At 33.4% G+C, this 18,159-nt stretch overlaps 1 protein-coding gene across 3 annotated transcripts in view; it reads left to right on the top strand.

Moving 5' to 3' along the window:
* The window catches only part of AKAP9 (A-kinase anchoring protein 9), a 170,764-nt gene that overhangs the window by 80,453 nt on the left and 72,152 nt on the right, over positions 1 to 18,159 (top strand). For all 3 annotated transcript variants that reach the window (XM_031939997.1, XM_031939998.1, XM_031939999.1), the window contains 7 exons: positions 495 to 588; positions 2,474 to 2,566; positions 6,062 to 6,415; positions 7,896 to 8,120; positions 9,248 to 9,388; positions 9,764 to 9,861; positions 12,095 to 12,300. In XM_031939997.1, the coding sequence (XP_031795857.1) occupies positions 495 to 588; positions 2,474 to 2,566; positions 6,062 to 6,415; positions 7,896 to 8,120; positions 9,248 to 9,388; positions 9,764 to 9,861; positions 12,095 to 12,300 (1,211 nt within the window). The remainder of the gene's footprint in view (positions 1 to 494; positions 589 to 2,473; positions 2,567 to 6,061; positions 6,416 to 7,895; positions 8,121 to 9,247; positions 9,389 to 9,763; positions 9,862 to 12,094; positions 12,301 to 18,159) is intronic.

An 18,159-nucleotide genomic window follows, 5' to 3' on the forward strand; every position in this document is an offset into this window, starting at 1 on the left:
GACTCTAAAGCCTCTTCTTTTTCTGCTGTTGTACAGCACAATTGTTCTTTTTTGCAACGGATGTTCACTTAAATCTGGGAACTTGAAGGATAGAGGATTGGGCAGGAAGTAGCACAGGTATTTCCAGAAATGATTATAAAAACAAGAAATGTCAATAAAATTTAATTTTAAAAATAAAAGCCAACAAAGTGGAAGTAATAGTGAGAAATTTAAATGGCTAAAAGAAAATCAGAATTCTAATTCATCTTCTCTATTCCCTCTTTTATATTCAGTTTTATGATTCAAATAAGCATATTTTAAAAGGATTTATAAAACTGGATAGAATCCTAGCATAGCAGATTTTAAATGCTCTATTAATAACTGATATTTTATAATTTTTGCTTTTTTCACTTGTTGAATTTTCATGTATATGCTTTTCATATATTTTAAATTTTCAAATTAAATAATCTGAAAGTACCATTATTTTGATCCACTTTTTCTCATTTGTATTATAGCTTATTCACTGAATCAGTGGCCAATATTGATCAGATGGTGAAAACAAAACATATTGAAAGTTGTCTTCAAAAGACTGAAGATGGCTCAGCAAAGGTATTTTTATTTTTTTCTTCTGGTCTATGGGTTACAACAATATTTCAAGAAAATTAAATTCCCTCAGTGTGGGAACTCCAACTACTGACACAGTTTGCATCTCTCTTCTCTAACCTAGTAATTGGTCTTGAGAGTTGTTTTTGTCTGTCTAAGAATATTCACTGAAAAATGAGCATGATGGAGAATTAACTATAATAGCTTCATAATTCTTGATGCATCTATTGATGAGGGAACTGTTTTTGACACAGTTTATGCTAAAGATATAGAAGAATTTATGACTAAAGAAATTGGAAGGTATTTGGTGCAAAAAAAGGCCTAAATAAATTATGATCTTTATTTTATATATTCTCAAAATTAATCACAGCTTCTGTCAGGTATGTCAGTTTATATGCCCAAAACAAATATTGCCTTTCCAATCACTCCTCAAACCCAAAAACCAAGGCATCTCTGGCCTTCAGAAATCCCTGTGACTTTTATAATAGATTAGATCTGATTCAAGATAGTCTTAGGGTTTCCCCAAATTAAAATTGTTTTCATTAATAAATGCTCATTTCCCCAAATGGACCTCATAATAAATATGGTCCTATAATCTTAACATTTGCAGGAGGGCAATAGTCAGCCCAACTTTGTGGTGATATTAAAAGTCAAAACATACTTTCTGGGGCACTGATCAAGATTTATATTCTTAGGGATAGTCTCAAACAAGATTATTTCCCAAGGCTAGAGGAAAGAACATGTAATACTTTGTTATACCATATTATTGATAATATTACTACATTTGACACCAGAGGAAATTAAGGCATTTATTCATTCATCATGGATTTTTTTAAATACACAGTATTTTACAAAATATAGTGGATGCTCCATAAATGTAATAATATATACATATGAAACAGTTAAATAATAATTTCAAAGTGATACATTAAATACCATCAAGAGACAATAATTATTATAAAAATTTGAGAATAGGGAGACCAGTGGGGATTTTTATCAGTCAAGAAGAACTTCATTGAGAAGAAAGAAGTCTCCATTAAGGAAATGGGATTAGGTATAGATAAGATTTAAGTAACCAAGGAATAAAGGAAAGGGGAAACTGAGAAAAATTTAGGAACAGATTAAGCACAGTGTGTTCAGAGAATGGGGAAATGATCAAGCTTGAATTTAATAAATGTTAATTTGTTCAAAACACTGTCTTGGATTGGGATTGCCCTAAACTGCCCTTCTGCCTTCTGAACTACGCCTTAGTTCTTCTTTCTCTAAATTTCCATCAATACTTGTTGTTTAGTAAGCATGGATACAGATGTAGGGCTTTACATGATCCCTTAAGGAATATCCTTTACCATCCATTAGACAGCAACTAGAGGTTTTGGAGCTGAGTAGTGATATTTTGACAAACATGAGATGGATCTGGTGATATGTGGGATGGATTGTTTAGGGTAGGGATGGATTAAAGGAGCCCAGTTAGAAAGCTCTTATAAATCTGAGATCCTTAGGAATTGAAGTAGGATAATATTACTTGAGAGGGAGAAAAGGGACATATTTCAGAGAAAAACACAGCATGATAACACCACAAATACAGCCTGAATTCAGGGTGATGTCAAAAGATAACTAAACATTTGAACCTGTAGTTCAAGAGGAGTGTAGTAATACTGACAGAGAGCAGGTGATTTAGGGAAAAGCAAAACTAGTTTTTAGAGGAGGTTAGAGAGAAGATGTAACTTAGTGTTAGATCTCCTAAAATTTGAGGTGAAACTAGGGTTTACTTTATTTAAAATTATAGAATTTTTTGAGTATTCATAACAAAAGCAAGATTCTTCTTTCTCTTATGATGGGCAATATATAAATAAGATAAATATAAATGTTATATTTGTTTTCTTTCTCTTAGTTTACTAATGAAGCTGAAATGAAAGAAGAAATGGATATTGTTCAATTATTGAAAAAACAGCACCAAGAAAAATTAGAAGAAGAAGTGGCTAAGGTTAGTTTACATTTTTTTCAGTTAAAACTATTTTTTGAGTTTGAAAGTCCAGATTATGTACATTTTACTGAAATTAGTATCATTACTATCAAATTAGTATTTATTGATTGAATTTATATAAGGATTATTTCCAAATTATCAAGTTTTTCTTTTTTTAAATAAATAATATTGTTTTTAAATTTGTTTTTCTAAGTAGTCAGTGTTTTTCATTAATACTTTGATGGAGATTAATGTGGGTACTCTGTAAAAAGATACAAGTCACAATCTGTCTAACCCTTTTTACCTTATATTATAGTTCTTGCTCACATCCTCCACGCATGTGATGGGTCTTCCTCTTGACATTGATTGAATGCCAGGGGAGCCCACAGGTTATCTTTGGCTTATCCCTGCCTCTGCTTCTCCATTGCTTTTTCTGTGACCACAACTTTAATTAACCTGTCATTTATTGGGCCAAGTTAATTTGCTATTTCTCCAGTAGTAAGGATGAATTCACACAGTACTTTCCATCTGTACTTCTTTAGCACTACCTGTTTCAGAGGTTCGGGTTCCTGCCTGTGCTATTGAACATGGTGAATCCCAGGTAGAAATTGAGTACATAATTTGTGACATCATCATTATCATCAGAGATCTCATTTTTCTAGGGACTCATGTACATGTAAATATATACACACATACTTACATGATCTTGTTTGTATAGGAAGATAATTTAAATAGCAAATAGAAAGCCTCCTGTTTGGACATCAGACATAACCATTCAGGGAATCATGTGCCTCATTTGCCCTCACCAGAACCCTGAGTAACAACTTATTTTACAAATACCATATGCATCTACCATATGCAAAGTACCACATTAGATAATAGGGATATAAAAGATGCTTGCTTTCCACGAGGAGCTCACATTCTGCTGTGAGATTCAATATGTGCACACTTATTGGTAGCTTTTGCCTTCTTTTGAGCATTCCAACATTCATTTGCTATTTGCTGGCCAGCCCATAACTTGAGAGAACTCAATTCCCTAAGTTCTGGCTGTAACTTCTCTCAGTATTAGAGCATTTAGGTAATTATCAGTTATCAAAACAACCTAAGTTCAATATCTAACGTATAAAATATAATAGTGCTAAGATAGTTTGTCAGAATAAGTTTTCCTATCTTAGCTGCCTTTATTCAAAATTTTGCTATGACCTACTTGGTTAATTTCAGGGCTTTAGGATTTAGTTTGGCTCACAGCGAAGAAGCCCTTGGGATACATTGTCAAAGGTTTTCATACCAGTTCAAATTGTTTGTTAACCAACTACTCACTGCTTGTGCATTACTAGAATGCTATTTGATAACTTAGTTGCACAGTTCTCCCTCACTTCCTAAATATTTCACCCATCTGCTACACTTGCAAAAATGTAAGTTGGCAGATGGTTCTAAGTTGTTCAAGTGCTGACCTGTAATGACCAGCAGTTATAAAATGACATATGCTAGCGTATGGCATAAGCCTCTTTTCCTCAACATTTACCACTAACCTGTAAAAAATAAATTCTTTCAGACAACCTAAACCTAACATTTTATATCTTACCAATACATGTTGCTATATAGGTCAGAAAAATTTTAGATGTGCCTCTGAAGGGTTTTAATTAATCAATATTAATTAAATTAATAAATGACAGGTTATTAAGTTTTCACTGGACAAGCAAGAATTTTATTACAGAAATTTCTTTAACTACAGAACAAAGACTTAAAGTCTTGCCTTCCTTTTAAAAATGAATATATGCTCATTTAGTTCAATCTTTATGTATCTAATTACTATAAAAATAAATGGAGCTTACATTTCACCAACTTTTGTTCCATTAATTATGTTACTACCTTTTTGAAAAAGTTATTTAAATTTTCATCTTTTAATAACTTACTTTTCCCTTAACAAATAGTTTTGAAATTGCATTGCTACTTTTGTTAACCATAATACCATAATCGGAGATTAAAAGGACCTTTTTTTTTTTTTTTTGGCTAGACCTGCAAATATCAACTGTATTTGCTAAAGATAAAAAGAATAATAACTCTTAAGACCTATTTATATGTTATTTTTTTTTATTTCATTGGCTATTGACTGTTCATTTCCAAAAATGCACAGAATCTAAGATTCCATTGTTACAGAGAGAAAACATCTTTTGTCATTGCAGATCAGCACCTATTGTGTGATTTAATGTCTTAAAAAATTACCTAATACCTTGTGATGTGTGATTTGCACCAAGTCATACAGGCATTATATGCTAAAGTTGGAATTTAAACCCAGGTCTTGCTCTCTTTCCACTATACTATATTGCTTTTCAAAAAAAAAGGATAAAGAAACAGGAAGTCATTTTATAAAGATGTTCATGAAATAAAGAATGTTAAAACATACTTAAAGAAAAAAAGATAGTACTTTGTGTTCCTTTTTAATTGCCTTTTGTAAATCACTTTGTTCTTCTCCAAATTTGCCCTTTCTCAAAGGAATATTAAATTATAAAAAGTAACTGTATTGGTTTCTAGTAAGTATGCTGGTCATCAAAATATTTCCTTGGTTTTAGAATACAAAGATGTGTGCAGTTTAGAGAGTTTTAAAATGTGATCACTGTATGTAATTACACTACTAACATATCACAAAATCAACTGAATCAACTTATTTCAATGAAATGATGTAGATACAAAATTCCCATTAGTTCTATGAATTTTTATTTTTGCAGCTTCAAATTGTTACATATGATTAAGACTCAAATCAGTCTTATTCCAAAAAGATAACTTACAAAATTAAGTTAGCAAATTTATTTTTAAAATTTATTAATATTTTACAAAATGCATTCCTGTTACTTACCAATGATTTCCCCTTATCCCTTCCACCATTCCTACTATTTTCTCATCCCTCCTTCTTTCCCCCTTTCTACCCCTTTTGCCCCTTGGAAGCCTTTTGCAAAGCAAAGGTAATTAAATTAATACATTATCTTAGTTGAATGTAACAACATTTGTGCTTCACTACCTTCCTATCCTCCCACAGGAGGCAGACATACTTCACTGCTAGTTCAGAGTCACCCTCAGGATCTGCCTTGGTCAGCATTCTGATCTTTCAGTGTTGTTCTTTTTTGTTATCCTGGTCTTTGTGTTCCTTTTTTTTAATATATCTACTCTCTTCTGTCTCCATTTATATAAGACCTCCCAAGTTTCCCTGAAATATACCAAATTTCAAATGATTTTTTTAACTTGTTAGAAATTACTAGAATTAATGCAACATAAATTTCATTTAACTATATTATAGCCAATCAAGTAATTCAAATTTAATCATTTAAAAGAAGCAACAAAATTTCTGCTTTGATTTTGGATTTACTGTTGAAAGTATAAATTCTCTTTACTATTTCATTGATTTATTTTGGGACTTAATTTGAATTCAGAGTTTTCTTGAAGATTATTTCAGATTATAATATCTGAAGCTCCTGCCTTGTTTTATGTCTCTAAATGAGTCTTTTAAATTTTCTTCAGGTCATTGTGTCAATGAGCATAGCATTTGCTCAGCAGAGTGAAATAGCAAGACTTTCTAAGCAAAAAGAAGACATTGCATCAGTGACTGAAATAAATGCCTGTCAAGAAAAAGAACCCTTTGCAACTGATATGAAACATTCTAAGAATGATTTTGGTATGCAGGCTTTTGAGGCAGAAGAAATGAAATTTAAAGAATTGAAACCGCTTAGCAAAGAGTTGAGTGAAGAAGAATGCAAGGATACTCTTTTATCACATAGTAATAATCTTGAAAGCACATTTGAATTGAAGGACCGAGAACTCGATTTTTCAAAAGAAATTTTCTCCCCAAACAGAGGGTTTATTTTTACAGAACATGTGAGTACTTACCTCTTTAAATGTAAAAAAGAAATCATTGTTTGTTTTTTACTATTTCTCTTTTTGTTTGGATTCATTTCTATCAGTACAAACAGTACAAATGGATACCCTTGGAATGCTGACTTTAGAAGGTTCAGTGGCTTTTGTTTCATGTTATGATCATTTGGGTTGTTTTTTTTTTCCCTTCTCTTTAAACTTTTCATTTCACACTGCTCTTAGAGATAATAACATGAGAGTAGTTCCATGTTTCTGTGTATCTCCTTATTACTTTGCTGTAAGCCTGGACCAAGCCTGAGATAACAAACTTTATGGTGAGAAGAGATGAGAAGCTGATCTGAAATCTCTTCTTCACTTCCTGAACCCCATCTTTTTTCACCTGGCCCTACAGGTGGTTCTTGGTAATAGCATCGTTAATTACTAACATCCCCCAAACTCACCTTCTTCATAGGTCCCAGCTTGTTCTTCATCTCAGATCCCTTACCTACCCAGTTCTTAATATAAAATGTCTAGAACAGCCAAATCTCTTCTTATGAAGTGTGCGTGAATTTTGTTTTATTTCTTTAGATGTTCAAAGATTATATTAGCATCTATCTGTCTATCTTTCCCAATACTAACAAAATCTGTGAAAATACATAGTGAAATAAGACAAGATAATAGGGGGCATAAAGTAATTATACCATAAATGTGTGATCAGCTAAACAATATTATAGCAGGGTCTTGCATCTTTATGGTGCTACTTGCTCTTCACTTCTCCAAATGATTTTGTATTTGTTTATTTGCTGAGATGCTGTATCTGTCCCCATAAGTTGGAAATTCTTTGAGTACATGAACTATTCTTTGTGGTTGTGTTTTCATCCTTGGCCCTTAAAATATGATAGGACCTATTTAGTGCTTATTAAATTGAATCGAATGTCATGGGGCATATAGAGTGCTGTATTTCAAAGTGTGGCTGTCACATAAAATATCATGTTGCATAGTACAGTGTTATTCACAACATATTGTGAGTTAAAATGATGGTCCCTGGCTTATAGAAGCCCATTAAAAATAACTTCATTCATTTATTTGTTACCAAAAATATGTCAGAAGGGATAATGGAGTTGTAGAGTAACTTGCCTGAGAAGAATCTTGAGAGAAAAATTCTTTAATCAGTCACTCAGGAAACATTCATAAAACACCTACTATGTGCAAAATACTGTTCAAAGCTCTGAATATACAAAGAAAGGCAAAGACAGTCCCTGCCCTCAAGGCACTCACAATCTAATGGGAGAAACAGCAACTATGTATAAATCAGTTAAACTAATTATTTCATATTAACTTGGAGTGTTATTATGGTGTGCCTCTTTTAATATTTCTTTAGAGGAAACTTAAGATGATACAGAACTACAATGATTTTTATATTCATTAAAATATGTGAATGCCTATAAATTTTCTTTATATTCTGAAATACATTATACTTGCAAACTGCTGTTAAATTTTATAGATCCAGGATGAGATATTGGCATCAAACACAGACACTTCTAGGCAATTGATGGTACATGAAGAGCAGTTGGAAGATCTGAGGCAGGAGTTGGTGCGGCAATACCAGGAGCACCAACAGGCCACAGAGTTGTTGAAGCAAGCTCATATGCACCAGATGGAGAGACAGCGGGAAGACCAAGAGCAGCTGCAAGAAGAGATCAAGAGGCTGCACAGAGAATTAGCCCAGGTAAATGTTCCATGTGCAAGTGAAAGGAGAAGCATTTTTACATAGAACTTTATTCCTCAGTATTAATCAGGAGCTTTTGTTTTGCCAAGTTTCTAATAACCTATTCAAAGAGAAGATCTCATTGTGCCAGATCTTGTACGGAGACTTTCTGTAACTGCTCCTGGAAGTCTGCTATGATTTCCTAGCACAGGATTTAGTTCCTTCATCTTGTTTACAGGCCTTTTTCATCACTGACTTGATGGTCCAAGGATTGGTTTTGTCCCATTTGTTTTTTCTTTATTCTGCAGTGATATAATCTGCATATGACTTCATTTACTTTTGTCACATTCTCCATAGGCATAGAGGTCCACTGGGCACCAAAGAGATAGATCTCTTTCCTGCTCTAATCTGACTAATTACTAGTAAACTCTCTCAAAGGTGACATGTTTCCAGAACTCTTTCTAGGGGAAAATCTCATTTTGATTCTAGAAAAAAATTTATATCATATTTCTAATCCTTTCCTGACTGAACATGTATGTACTTTGCTTGAAATTTGGGAACTGGGTTCTTATAAATTTCTGTATGGAAAAGCATACTCACAAAATCAATGGAGAAGAATTATAGAACAAAATAGCCTTTAATTATCAGTATTTCTTAAGAGAAAAGAATTTCAAACCTCCTTGAATTTAGATTCATATGCCTTAAGGAAAAAAAAAAGAAATGACCAGAAAAATGTTTAAAATTTTTTGTCAAATGTAATGATAGAAGTATTTTTGAAGTATAGAATTTGTGTTGTACCTGATGAATTAGTTTTTCTCCATTGCATTTTGTGAATTTAAAATTTTGATTTTTCAATGCAAAATCAGTTTTAGAAATATCTGAAAGGCTTAATTGAGTCCTAAATATTAATGTGAAACTAACATTTTTTTTAAAAATTTGACAATTTTGCATTGAAAACTGTGAATATTTTTAACCCCTTGAAGTCTTCTAGTTCTTGGGGTTAAAAGATATCAATCATTCAATCAATAAACAATTTTTAAGTGTTGGGTTCTATATTCAATGCTGAGACATCTGCTTTAATATTCCTGATTTCTCTCCTTCCTTCCTATCGCAAACAATATTCTTTTACGACCTTTTCTCTTATTTAGAGTGCCTCAATAGATAATGAAAACCTGGTTACAGAAAGAGAGAGGGTGCTTTTAGAGGAGCTGGAAGCCCTAAAGCAGCGAACATTAGCTGGAAGAGAGAAGCTGTGTTGTGAGCTGCGCAGCAGCTGTACGCAAACACAGGTAGCGTGGACGTGGACTTGGGCCGGCGTGGCCATGGGAGCCCCAAAGCCTTGCATGCCGCGTCACGGGAACGTCAATGGCCACGTGGCCAGAGCCACAGTCCTCTGGGACAGGAGCCTTGTGACCATCTTTATGGGAGTGTGTGTGTGTTGCATTCATGATCTTTTTTCTTTTATGTATTCCAGTGGTTTGTCATTTCTTGATAACACTAATCTCTTGATAAACTCTAGTTAAATATTATTTTAAGTAGTATCTAATTTGTACATAAATGTTTTGGTTTCATTTTGTAATTAAGCGGAAGAATGACATGCCATTTCCAAAATGATTGGATTTCTGTCTGTCTTATCCTCCCTGCCTTTACAAAAACTAACGCAGGATGAAAGTGAGAACCAAGAAGTGGAAGAACAGATCTCTCAAGAAGAAGCAGAAGAAAAACCTCAAACTGCATCTTCTGACATTCTCTCTAAAGAAAGGTATAGGAGATGTGTGTCATTTTATAGTTTGAAGGATGATTTTTGTTCACCTTAAACTACTTAAGAGATATCACTGTTGTCTCGCTGATCTTTTATGTTTTGTCTAAGAAGCAATGTGCCCATTAGGCCACAGAACTATGAGTATATATGAAGAGGAATGACAGGTTTTCTACAGGATGCATTAGACAAACAGGCTTTATAGGATACTGTGCTTAGAGTTAGAGAACCTGCTTCTGGCACTTTGTATGACCTTGGGCAAGAGAAGTAATTGGGATTTTCTTATTTGAAAAGTTAAGGAATAGGACCAGATGCCTTAGAAGATCCTTTCTAGTTCTAAATCTGTGATCCTAAAATCATCCCTTTTTTGGCATTATGATTACTTAGAATTTCTCTTGTCTAACTTCACAGATTTATGTACCATTTCATACTACAAGAATACCATTGTAGTTATGAGTTATTTCATTATTTAATGTATATTGAAATACATCATGGAATATTTCTTTTATGGTTTATTTGTATTCAAAACATTGTGTAATTTTTGCTTGATACTTGTTGCTTTTCATTTAGTGCAAACAACAAACAAAAAATGCTTTAATTCCTGTATCAGTATATTTTTAAAAGTGGACACATGCCAAGCACTCTTAAAATTTCACCTATTTCTATAAATATTATAAGTGAATTACTGCAGACAAAATATCAGTACAAAATATAAAACACATTTGTGTGTTCTTAAGGAATTTTTAAATGACATTTAAAATCCATTGTTATTTAAATGAATAGAAATTATGCAACTTTAACAAAAATTAATGCCTACTAACTTCATTTCCTCCTTTTCCAACTCCTGTAATTGCCTACTCTCTTGTATACTCTTAATCCCTTTGCTCAGCTTTCATGGAGGCACTTGGCCCCTAAGATTTTGGCTCCCCAATTGGATCCTCAATATGGCGCACAATCAGTATGGATCTCAGACAAGAAAAACAGTGTATGAAAACTAGAGTTTCCCTAGAAATATAAAATAAAATGATTTATTTTATATTCATTCTCTAGTCAGTAGACTTGGTTACTAAATATTTAGTATTTGTAGGAATTTGGGTAGTTTTGAGGGGTTTTGTTTGTTTTTCTAATTGTATATTAGGTTATTAATTTTGTTTAATTTTAAGGAACCTTGTGAAACAGGTAATTTTTCTTATATGGAGAATTTACTTGAACACTACTCTTGTGTTGGTAGTAAAAAAAACTTAGAAAAAATTAAGAAAAGGTAAATGAGGATTCTTATTTAAATTATTTGATTTTAATTTTTTAATTTTTCAATATTCAAGTATATATCCAGTCACAGAATGTGACTTACATATGCAGATAGCATGATCACCATTCATTTTACAAACTGAAAAAAAAAATTTCCTCATTTATCACTCTGAAAATGCCATGTGTCTGATATGAAATATACTGTGACTTGATAATCAACTCATGCAGTAGGAAGTTATGGGAAAAAATTTAGTTTCTAGACAAATTGTCTTTTTAAAAATCCCATTAGTTAATCTAAATAGGTGTGCATATAGAAATATAAATAAAATGTAAGGAAAGAGAAGTATTAGAGTGTCTTTATTAAACTTAGTTATTAAAAACAATCATTTAATTATTAAAAAATTTTATCGGTTAAGTTCCAAATTATTCATTGTATTTAGAGAGGGTCTTGTAAAGAAAACGATATGCTTTGTGTTTATTGATAAGAACCTGTCTTCAGTTCATGGTAAATGTCCCATTACCATCACTGAGTTTTGAGTCCAGCATCTGCAGAGCCAGAGTTTTCAGTATTTGGAATCTGAACTCGCCTCTAGAGAAGCACAGAAAGTGTTAGAGATTTTTTTTTTGAGGGGGAACCTGTTTTTTAAGTGGATACCCTTAAAATCATCTTCTTTGTGAGCTTGCAGGTGCAATGAGATAAAGTCACTTTATTTGTTTCAGTTCAGTGAACTACACATTTTTATGCATCTTGAAATATCATGGTTTATGGATCCAAATACATGGTTAGAAGAATCAGTTAAAATTTAAGTGTCAAAAGACTTAAGTGAGAACTTTATAGATCCTTTAGGAGAAATGACTACATACTGGTTTATCCTTTAAAAATTAATGAGTATTTCCTTATGGATTTACTGCATTTTATGTATATGATGCTTAATTTATGCCAAGTATAGTAAAATAATATAATTAATTTATGTGTTTACATTTGTAGATATGCTCTCCAGAAAGCTAATAACAGACTCCTTAAGATCCTCTTAGAAGTAGTAAAGACAATAGCAGCTGTTGAAGAAACAATTGGCCGTCATGTTCTTGGTATTTTGGATCGATCTAGTAAAGGGCAGTCATCAACTAACATTGTTTGGAAGTCAGAGCCAGAAGGAACAGTGAAATCCTGCATCCATGAAGAAGACATAGAAGGTACTAGTTCTCTAGAATCTTGAAATCATTTTCATTGATTAAAATCTATTAAGTAAGTATCTGCTAGGTGAAAGACAGTGCTATATTCATTAGTAAGCTATCAAAGTGTCTGCCACCACAGCAGACCCCCAAAACCTATCTAAGGAGCTTTTCTTCTAAATGTGTTCTTCAAAGTACACAATCACAATCAAAGTGCTCTTCTGTAAAGCTGCCTCCAGCCAGACAGCTTCCGGAAATTCAGTCAGTCATCTAATGAGAAAAGTCTCTGTGTGGTTGAATCCTCAGCCAATGACAGAAAACATATGTCTCCTTGTCCAGGAACCACTCACATCATTAGTATCCTCCTGAAATGCTTCATAATTTGAGAATCTGCAAAGAGATAAAATTTTGAATAAAAAATAGAATTTATTAAAATTCCCAGAAGAAAATCACTATGTAAATCTAAGGTATTAGCTTATAAGATAAGCTTTAAGACAAGAGGAATATTTAGGAGGAAATAATCCTGTGCTGAAGCATGAGACTAAGCTTGACTAATGTCCATTTCACATTTTATCTTTGCTTTCTGGCCTGGTTCTTTCCCATCTTCTTCCCATTCCTCTTTTGTAAGGATGAGCCAAAAGAATTTAATTCTCCTGGAGGTGGAAACCTTGTCTTCTCTTTCCTTAGCATGGAGGAAGGCAGCCCCTTGTGGTGGCATGAAGAAGGCTGTGGCTTTTCAGCTACAAGTTCTTCCATTTAATTTTAAGTCATACTTCAACATTTCCTTTTTATGGGTGCTCAATATCAGTTTAACTTATGACAACCACTTGTGTTATGTGTTCTCTGCACAAATCCAGTCTAATTAAATAAATTCATATGTTTCTTATAAACATATCTTTAATTACTATCCCTCTCCGTGGAAATAACATTTTTCCTTCCCCTCCTCCCCTTTTTCATTTGTTGGAGTTCAGTTCAATTCAACAAAGAACTTCTCTTCTACTAAGGGATACAACATAGATAGGCAGACATAGGTAATCTGGGAAGGTCAAAAAACATTAACAACAAAGGAAATTAGGAAGTGTTTCTCAAGGAAATGAATGCCTGAGTGGGCATTGGAGAAAGCTCAAGATTCTCAATCAGGGAAGGATGTTGCCCATTTCAGGTGAGAGAGCTGTCACAGACCCAAGCAGAGAAGCGACTTGTGGAAGGCTGAGTGCAGGCAGTGTCAAGGAGAGCCATCTGGCTACAGGTGAAGGAGCCATTCATGAAGGAACTTAAAAGGGCAGGTGAGAGTAGGAGGGTGAACAATCTTATAAGAGCTGTAGCAAGGCTTTGATTCTAGAAGTAATAGGGGAGTGTGGCAGTTTCATGAGCAGAGGCATGACATGTGGGAGGCACTGTGTACAGCACAAAGCTGGAGGTGGAGGGCTCAAACCTGTGGGGTATTGAGTGACAGGTCTGGCAGGTCCCTCTGGACCTGAGTTTTTTTCAACTGTATAGTCATCAGCTTATCTAGAGAGCTTTAAGAAAAACTTCTCCTTTGGCCCTAGTATTTTTAAAAGAATTCCTGGGAAAGTTGAAATATATGTTCAAAATATTCATCTGATAACTTTTTTTTCATGGTTTTGATTATAAACTCTTCCCTTCTCCATAGATCTAAACTATTCCATGTTCTCCTAATTGGCTTATGGTATCACCCCTTATGTGTAAATCATGTACCCATTTTGATCTTATCTTATTATAGGTTTGTTGATCAGTGCCTAATTTCTGCTGTACTGCTCACTGATTTTTGCAGCAGTTATTGTCAGATAATGAGTTTTTTTCCTAAAATCTTTGTAAGGTTTTAGGTTTATCATGTACTAGATTACTATGGTCATTTGCTACAGTATATTTTGTATCTAATCTATTCCATTGATCTACCATTCTATTTCTTAGTACAGATTATTAATAATTGAGCTTTAACTAAGACATTTTCTTAGGTTGCAAATTGGTTCAGCAAAACATGTCTTTATACATGACCTCTATACTTGTGGATTACCAGCTTTCAAGACTGAGCTGTGCTGACCTGTTGTTGTTTAAGAAATTATTTATTAGTATTCACATCTTCACAGTAACTTGTTGGACTACATGCAAAATATAACCAAAAAAACCCATAAAAAATACAACATAAAAATTTCTTTTTTTTTTTTAAACATTTCTATAAAAGTCTTGTGAAAGAAAACAGCACCTTCCCCGAGAAAAAAATAAAACCTCAAGGAAAATCAAGGCTAAAAAAGTATGCTTTAATCTGCACTCAGAAAACATCATTTCTTTCTTTTTTGGAAGAGTAGTGGATAGCATTTTTTCATCATTAAGTTCTTCAGAGTTGCTTTGGTTCACTGAATTGCTGAGAAAAGTCAAATTATTCACAGCTAATCATCTTACAATACTTCTCTTTCTTTGTACTTAGTACATTTTACTATTTATCAGCTCATGGAAGTCTTTCCAGGTTTTTCTGAGGGCTTATCATTTCTTATAGCATAATAATATTCTATAATCACATACTACAATTTGTTTAGCCATTCTCCAATTGATGGGTATCCCTCAGTTTCCAGTTCTGATAAAAGAGCTTCTATAAACATTTTTATATATGTGGATCTTTTTCCTTTTTTTTTTTTTAATCTCTTTTGCACAATATACCTAGTAGTGGTATTGCATTATTTTATAGCCCTTTGGGCATAATTCCATATTTATCTCTAGAATAGTTGAATCAGTTCACAATTCCACCAATAGTGTATAAATGTCTTACTTTTCTCATATTCCTTCCAACATGCGTCATCTTCTTTTTCTGGCCTATTAGCCAATCTAATGGGTATGAATTAGTACTTCAGAATTGTTTTAATTTGCATTTCTTTCATCCTCAGCAACGAGATCAACCAAATCATTTCTAATGGAGCAGTAATGAACTGAACTAGCTATGCCCAGAAAAAGAACTCTGGGAGATGACTAAAAACCATTACATTGAATTCCCAATCCCTATATTTATGCACACCTGCATTTTTGATTTCCTTCACAAGCTAATTGTACAATATTTCAGAGTCTGATTCTTTTTGTACAGCAAAATAACGTTTTGGTCAGGTATACTTATTGTGTATCTAATTTATATTTTAATATATTTAACATCTACTGGTCATCCTGCCATCTGGGGGGGGGGGTAAGAGGTGAAAAATTGGAACAAGAGGTTTGGCAATTGTTAATGCTGTAAAATTACCCAGGTATATATCATGTAAATAAAAGGCTATTAAATAAAAAAAAAATTAAAAAAAAAATAAAGTTCTTGGAAAGAAAAAAAAAATAATTTGCATTTCTTTGACCAATACTGAATTAAAGTATTTTTCATATGGCTATAAATAGCTTTGATTACTTCATCTGAAAAACTTTTATATCTTTTGGACATTTATCAATTGGGGAATGGCTCTTATTTTTATAAATTTGACTCAGGTCTCTATCTGTTTGAGAAACGAGACCTTTATCAGAGAAACTTGCTTCAAAATTTTCGCAATTACTATTGCTTTTGTATTTATCCCTGCTTCTTCTATGCTCTCAATTTTTCCTTTTTAACCTGTCCCTCCTCAAAAGTATTTTGCTTCTTACTGTCTTGTCCACCCAATTTACCCTCTCTTCTATCATCCTCTTTCTTTCTCATATTCCCTTCCCCATCTCTTTTCCTATAAGGCAAGATAAATTTCTGTCTGCAATTAGAGTGTGTATATTATTCCTTTTTTGAGCCAGTTCTGATGAGAGTAAGATTCACTCATTTCTCCTCTAGTCCCCCTTTTCTCTTCCACTGTAAAAGCTCTTCTTGCTTCTTTTATGGCAGATAATTTGTCATTCTACCTCTCCCTTTTCCTTTCTCCCAGTATGTTCCTCTCTCATGACTTAATTTTTTTAATAATGTCCCTTCATATTCCACTCAAACCTGTGCCCTCTCGCTCTCTCTGTGTGTATGTGTGTGTATGTATGCATGTGTGTGTGTGTAATATATATTACACACACACACACACACACACACACACACACACACACTCCTTCTAACAGCCCTAATAATGAGAAAATTCTTATGACATATAATATCTTCCCATATAGAAATATCAACAGATAAACTTCCTTATCATTTATCAACAGATAAAGTTCCTTATCATTTCCCTTTCTTGATTACCTTTTTATGCTTCTCTTGAATCTTGTATTTGAAAGTTGAATTTTATATTCTTTTCTGTTTTTTTCATCAAGAATGCCTGAAAGTCTTCTATTTCATTGAATATCCATTTTCACCCTGAAAGATCATACTCAGTTTTGCTGAGTAGTGATTCTTGATTGTAATCCTAACTTCATTGCTGTCATATCCCAAGCTCTCTTGTCCTTTAACATAGAAGAGGCTAACTTTTGTGTTATACTGACTGTGGCTCCACTATGGTTGATTCTTTCTTTCAGGATACTTGATGTATTTTCTCCTTGACTTGAAAGTTCCAGAATTTGGCTCTAATATTCCAAGGAATTTTCATTTTGGGATCTTTGTTAGGAGGTGATCAGTGAATTCCTTCAATTTCTGTATTACTCTTTGGTTTTAGAATATTAGGATAGTTTTCTTTGATAATTTCTTGAAAGATGATATCCAGATTCTTTTTTGATTATGGCTTTCAGGTAGTTCAATAATTTTAAAATTATTTCTCCTGGATCTGTTTTCCAGGTTAATTGTTTTTCCATCAAAATATTTCACATTGTCTTCTATTTATTTATTCTTTTGGTTTTTGTAATGTCCGGGCTCGCTTTCTGGAGGTCCTCCGAATGGACCTTGGGACCAGCCTTAGTCTCAGCAGACTAATCACCACGAGAATAGTCAGGAATAAAGTCTAAAGTCTTTATTGTCTCCTTCAGTCTCCCAGTCTGCGCCAGCAGTCTCAGTCAGCCAGTCTATAGTCTGCACATCTCAGTCTGTGACTTTGGTCTGACTCTGACCTCTTAAATACTCTATTACATCAATTTATCATACTGAGTATAAGCCAATCATTACATCACTAGGGAACCATTATCTCATCAATTCCACTGAGTTAATATCTTGTTGTAAGATTACATCAATCACACTGAGTCTTAAGTATACCTTTTCAGAGTTCTTGCCCTCTAGTTTTGTTTTATTATAATTTGATTTCTCATAAACTCATTAGTTTCCATTTGCTCATTTCCAGTTTTTAAGGAATTATTTTCTTCAGTGAGATTTTGTACCTCCTTTTCCATTTTGGGCAATTTAAAGCATTCTTCTCCTCATTACCTTTTTTGTATTTCCTTTTGCATCACTCTCATTTCTCTTTCCAATTTTTCTTCTACCTCTCTTCCTTCATTTTCAGAATCCCTTCTGAGCTTTTCCGTGGCTTGAGAACAATTCTTATTTTTCTTGGAGGCTCTGGATGTAGAAGCTTTAACTTTGTTATCTTCTGAGTGTGTGTTTTGATCTTCCTTGTCAACATACTAACTTTCTGTAGTCAGAATCTTTTTCTGTTGTTTGCTCATTTTCTCAGCCTATAACTTGACTTTTAATTCTTTGTTAAAGTAGGGTTTTGGTTCCAGGGTAAAGAATTCACTGTCCCAAGCTTCAGGAGTTTTGTGCAGCTATTTTTAGAGATCTTTCTAAGGCCCTTTAAGATTTTTGTTCTTCCAAAGTGATATTATCAAAAGAGAAGTGTGTTTACTACTTTGCTGGCATGTGTTCTGGTCTGTGAGCAGCCACAAGCACTCTTTTCTACTCTGGGAACTGTGAGAAGGATGCCCTCTCTTACTGCAGGTGGAAGTTCTAATGTGCTAGTGTTCTCCTCGCCCTAGCACTGTGACTTAGGACTGTGGACTGGA

The sequence above is a fragment of the Sarcophilus harrisii genome, chromosome 5 (assembly GCF_902635505.1).
Source record: "Sarcophilus harrisii chromosome 5, mSarHar1.11, whole genome shotgun sequence".
Taxonomy (NCBI): Eukaryota; Metazoa; Chordata; class Mammalia; order Dasyuromorphia; family Dasyuridae; genus Sarcophilus; species Sarcophilus harrisii.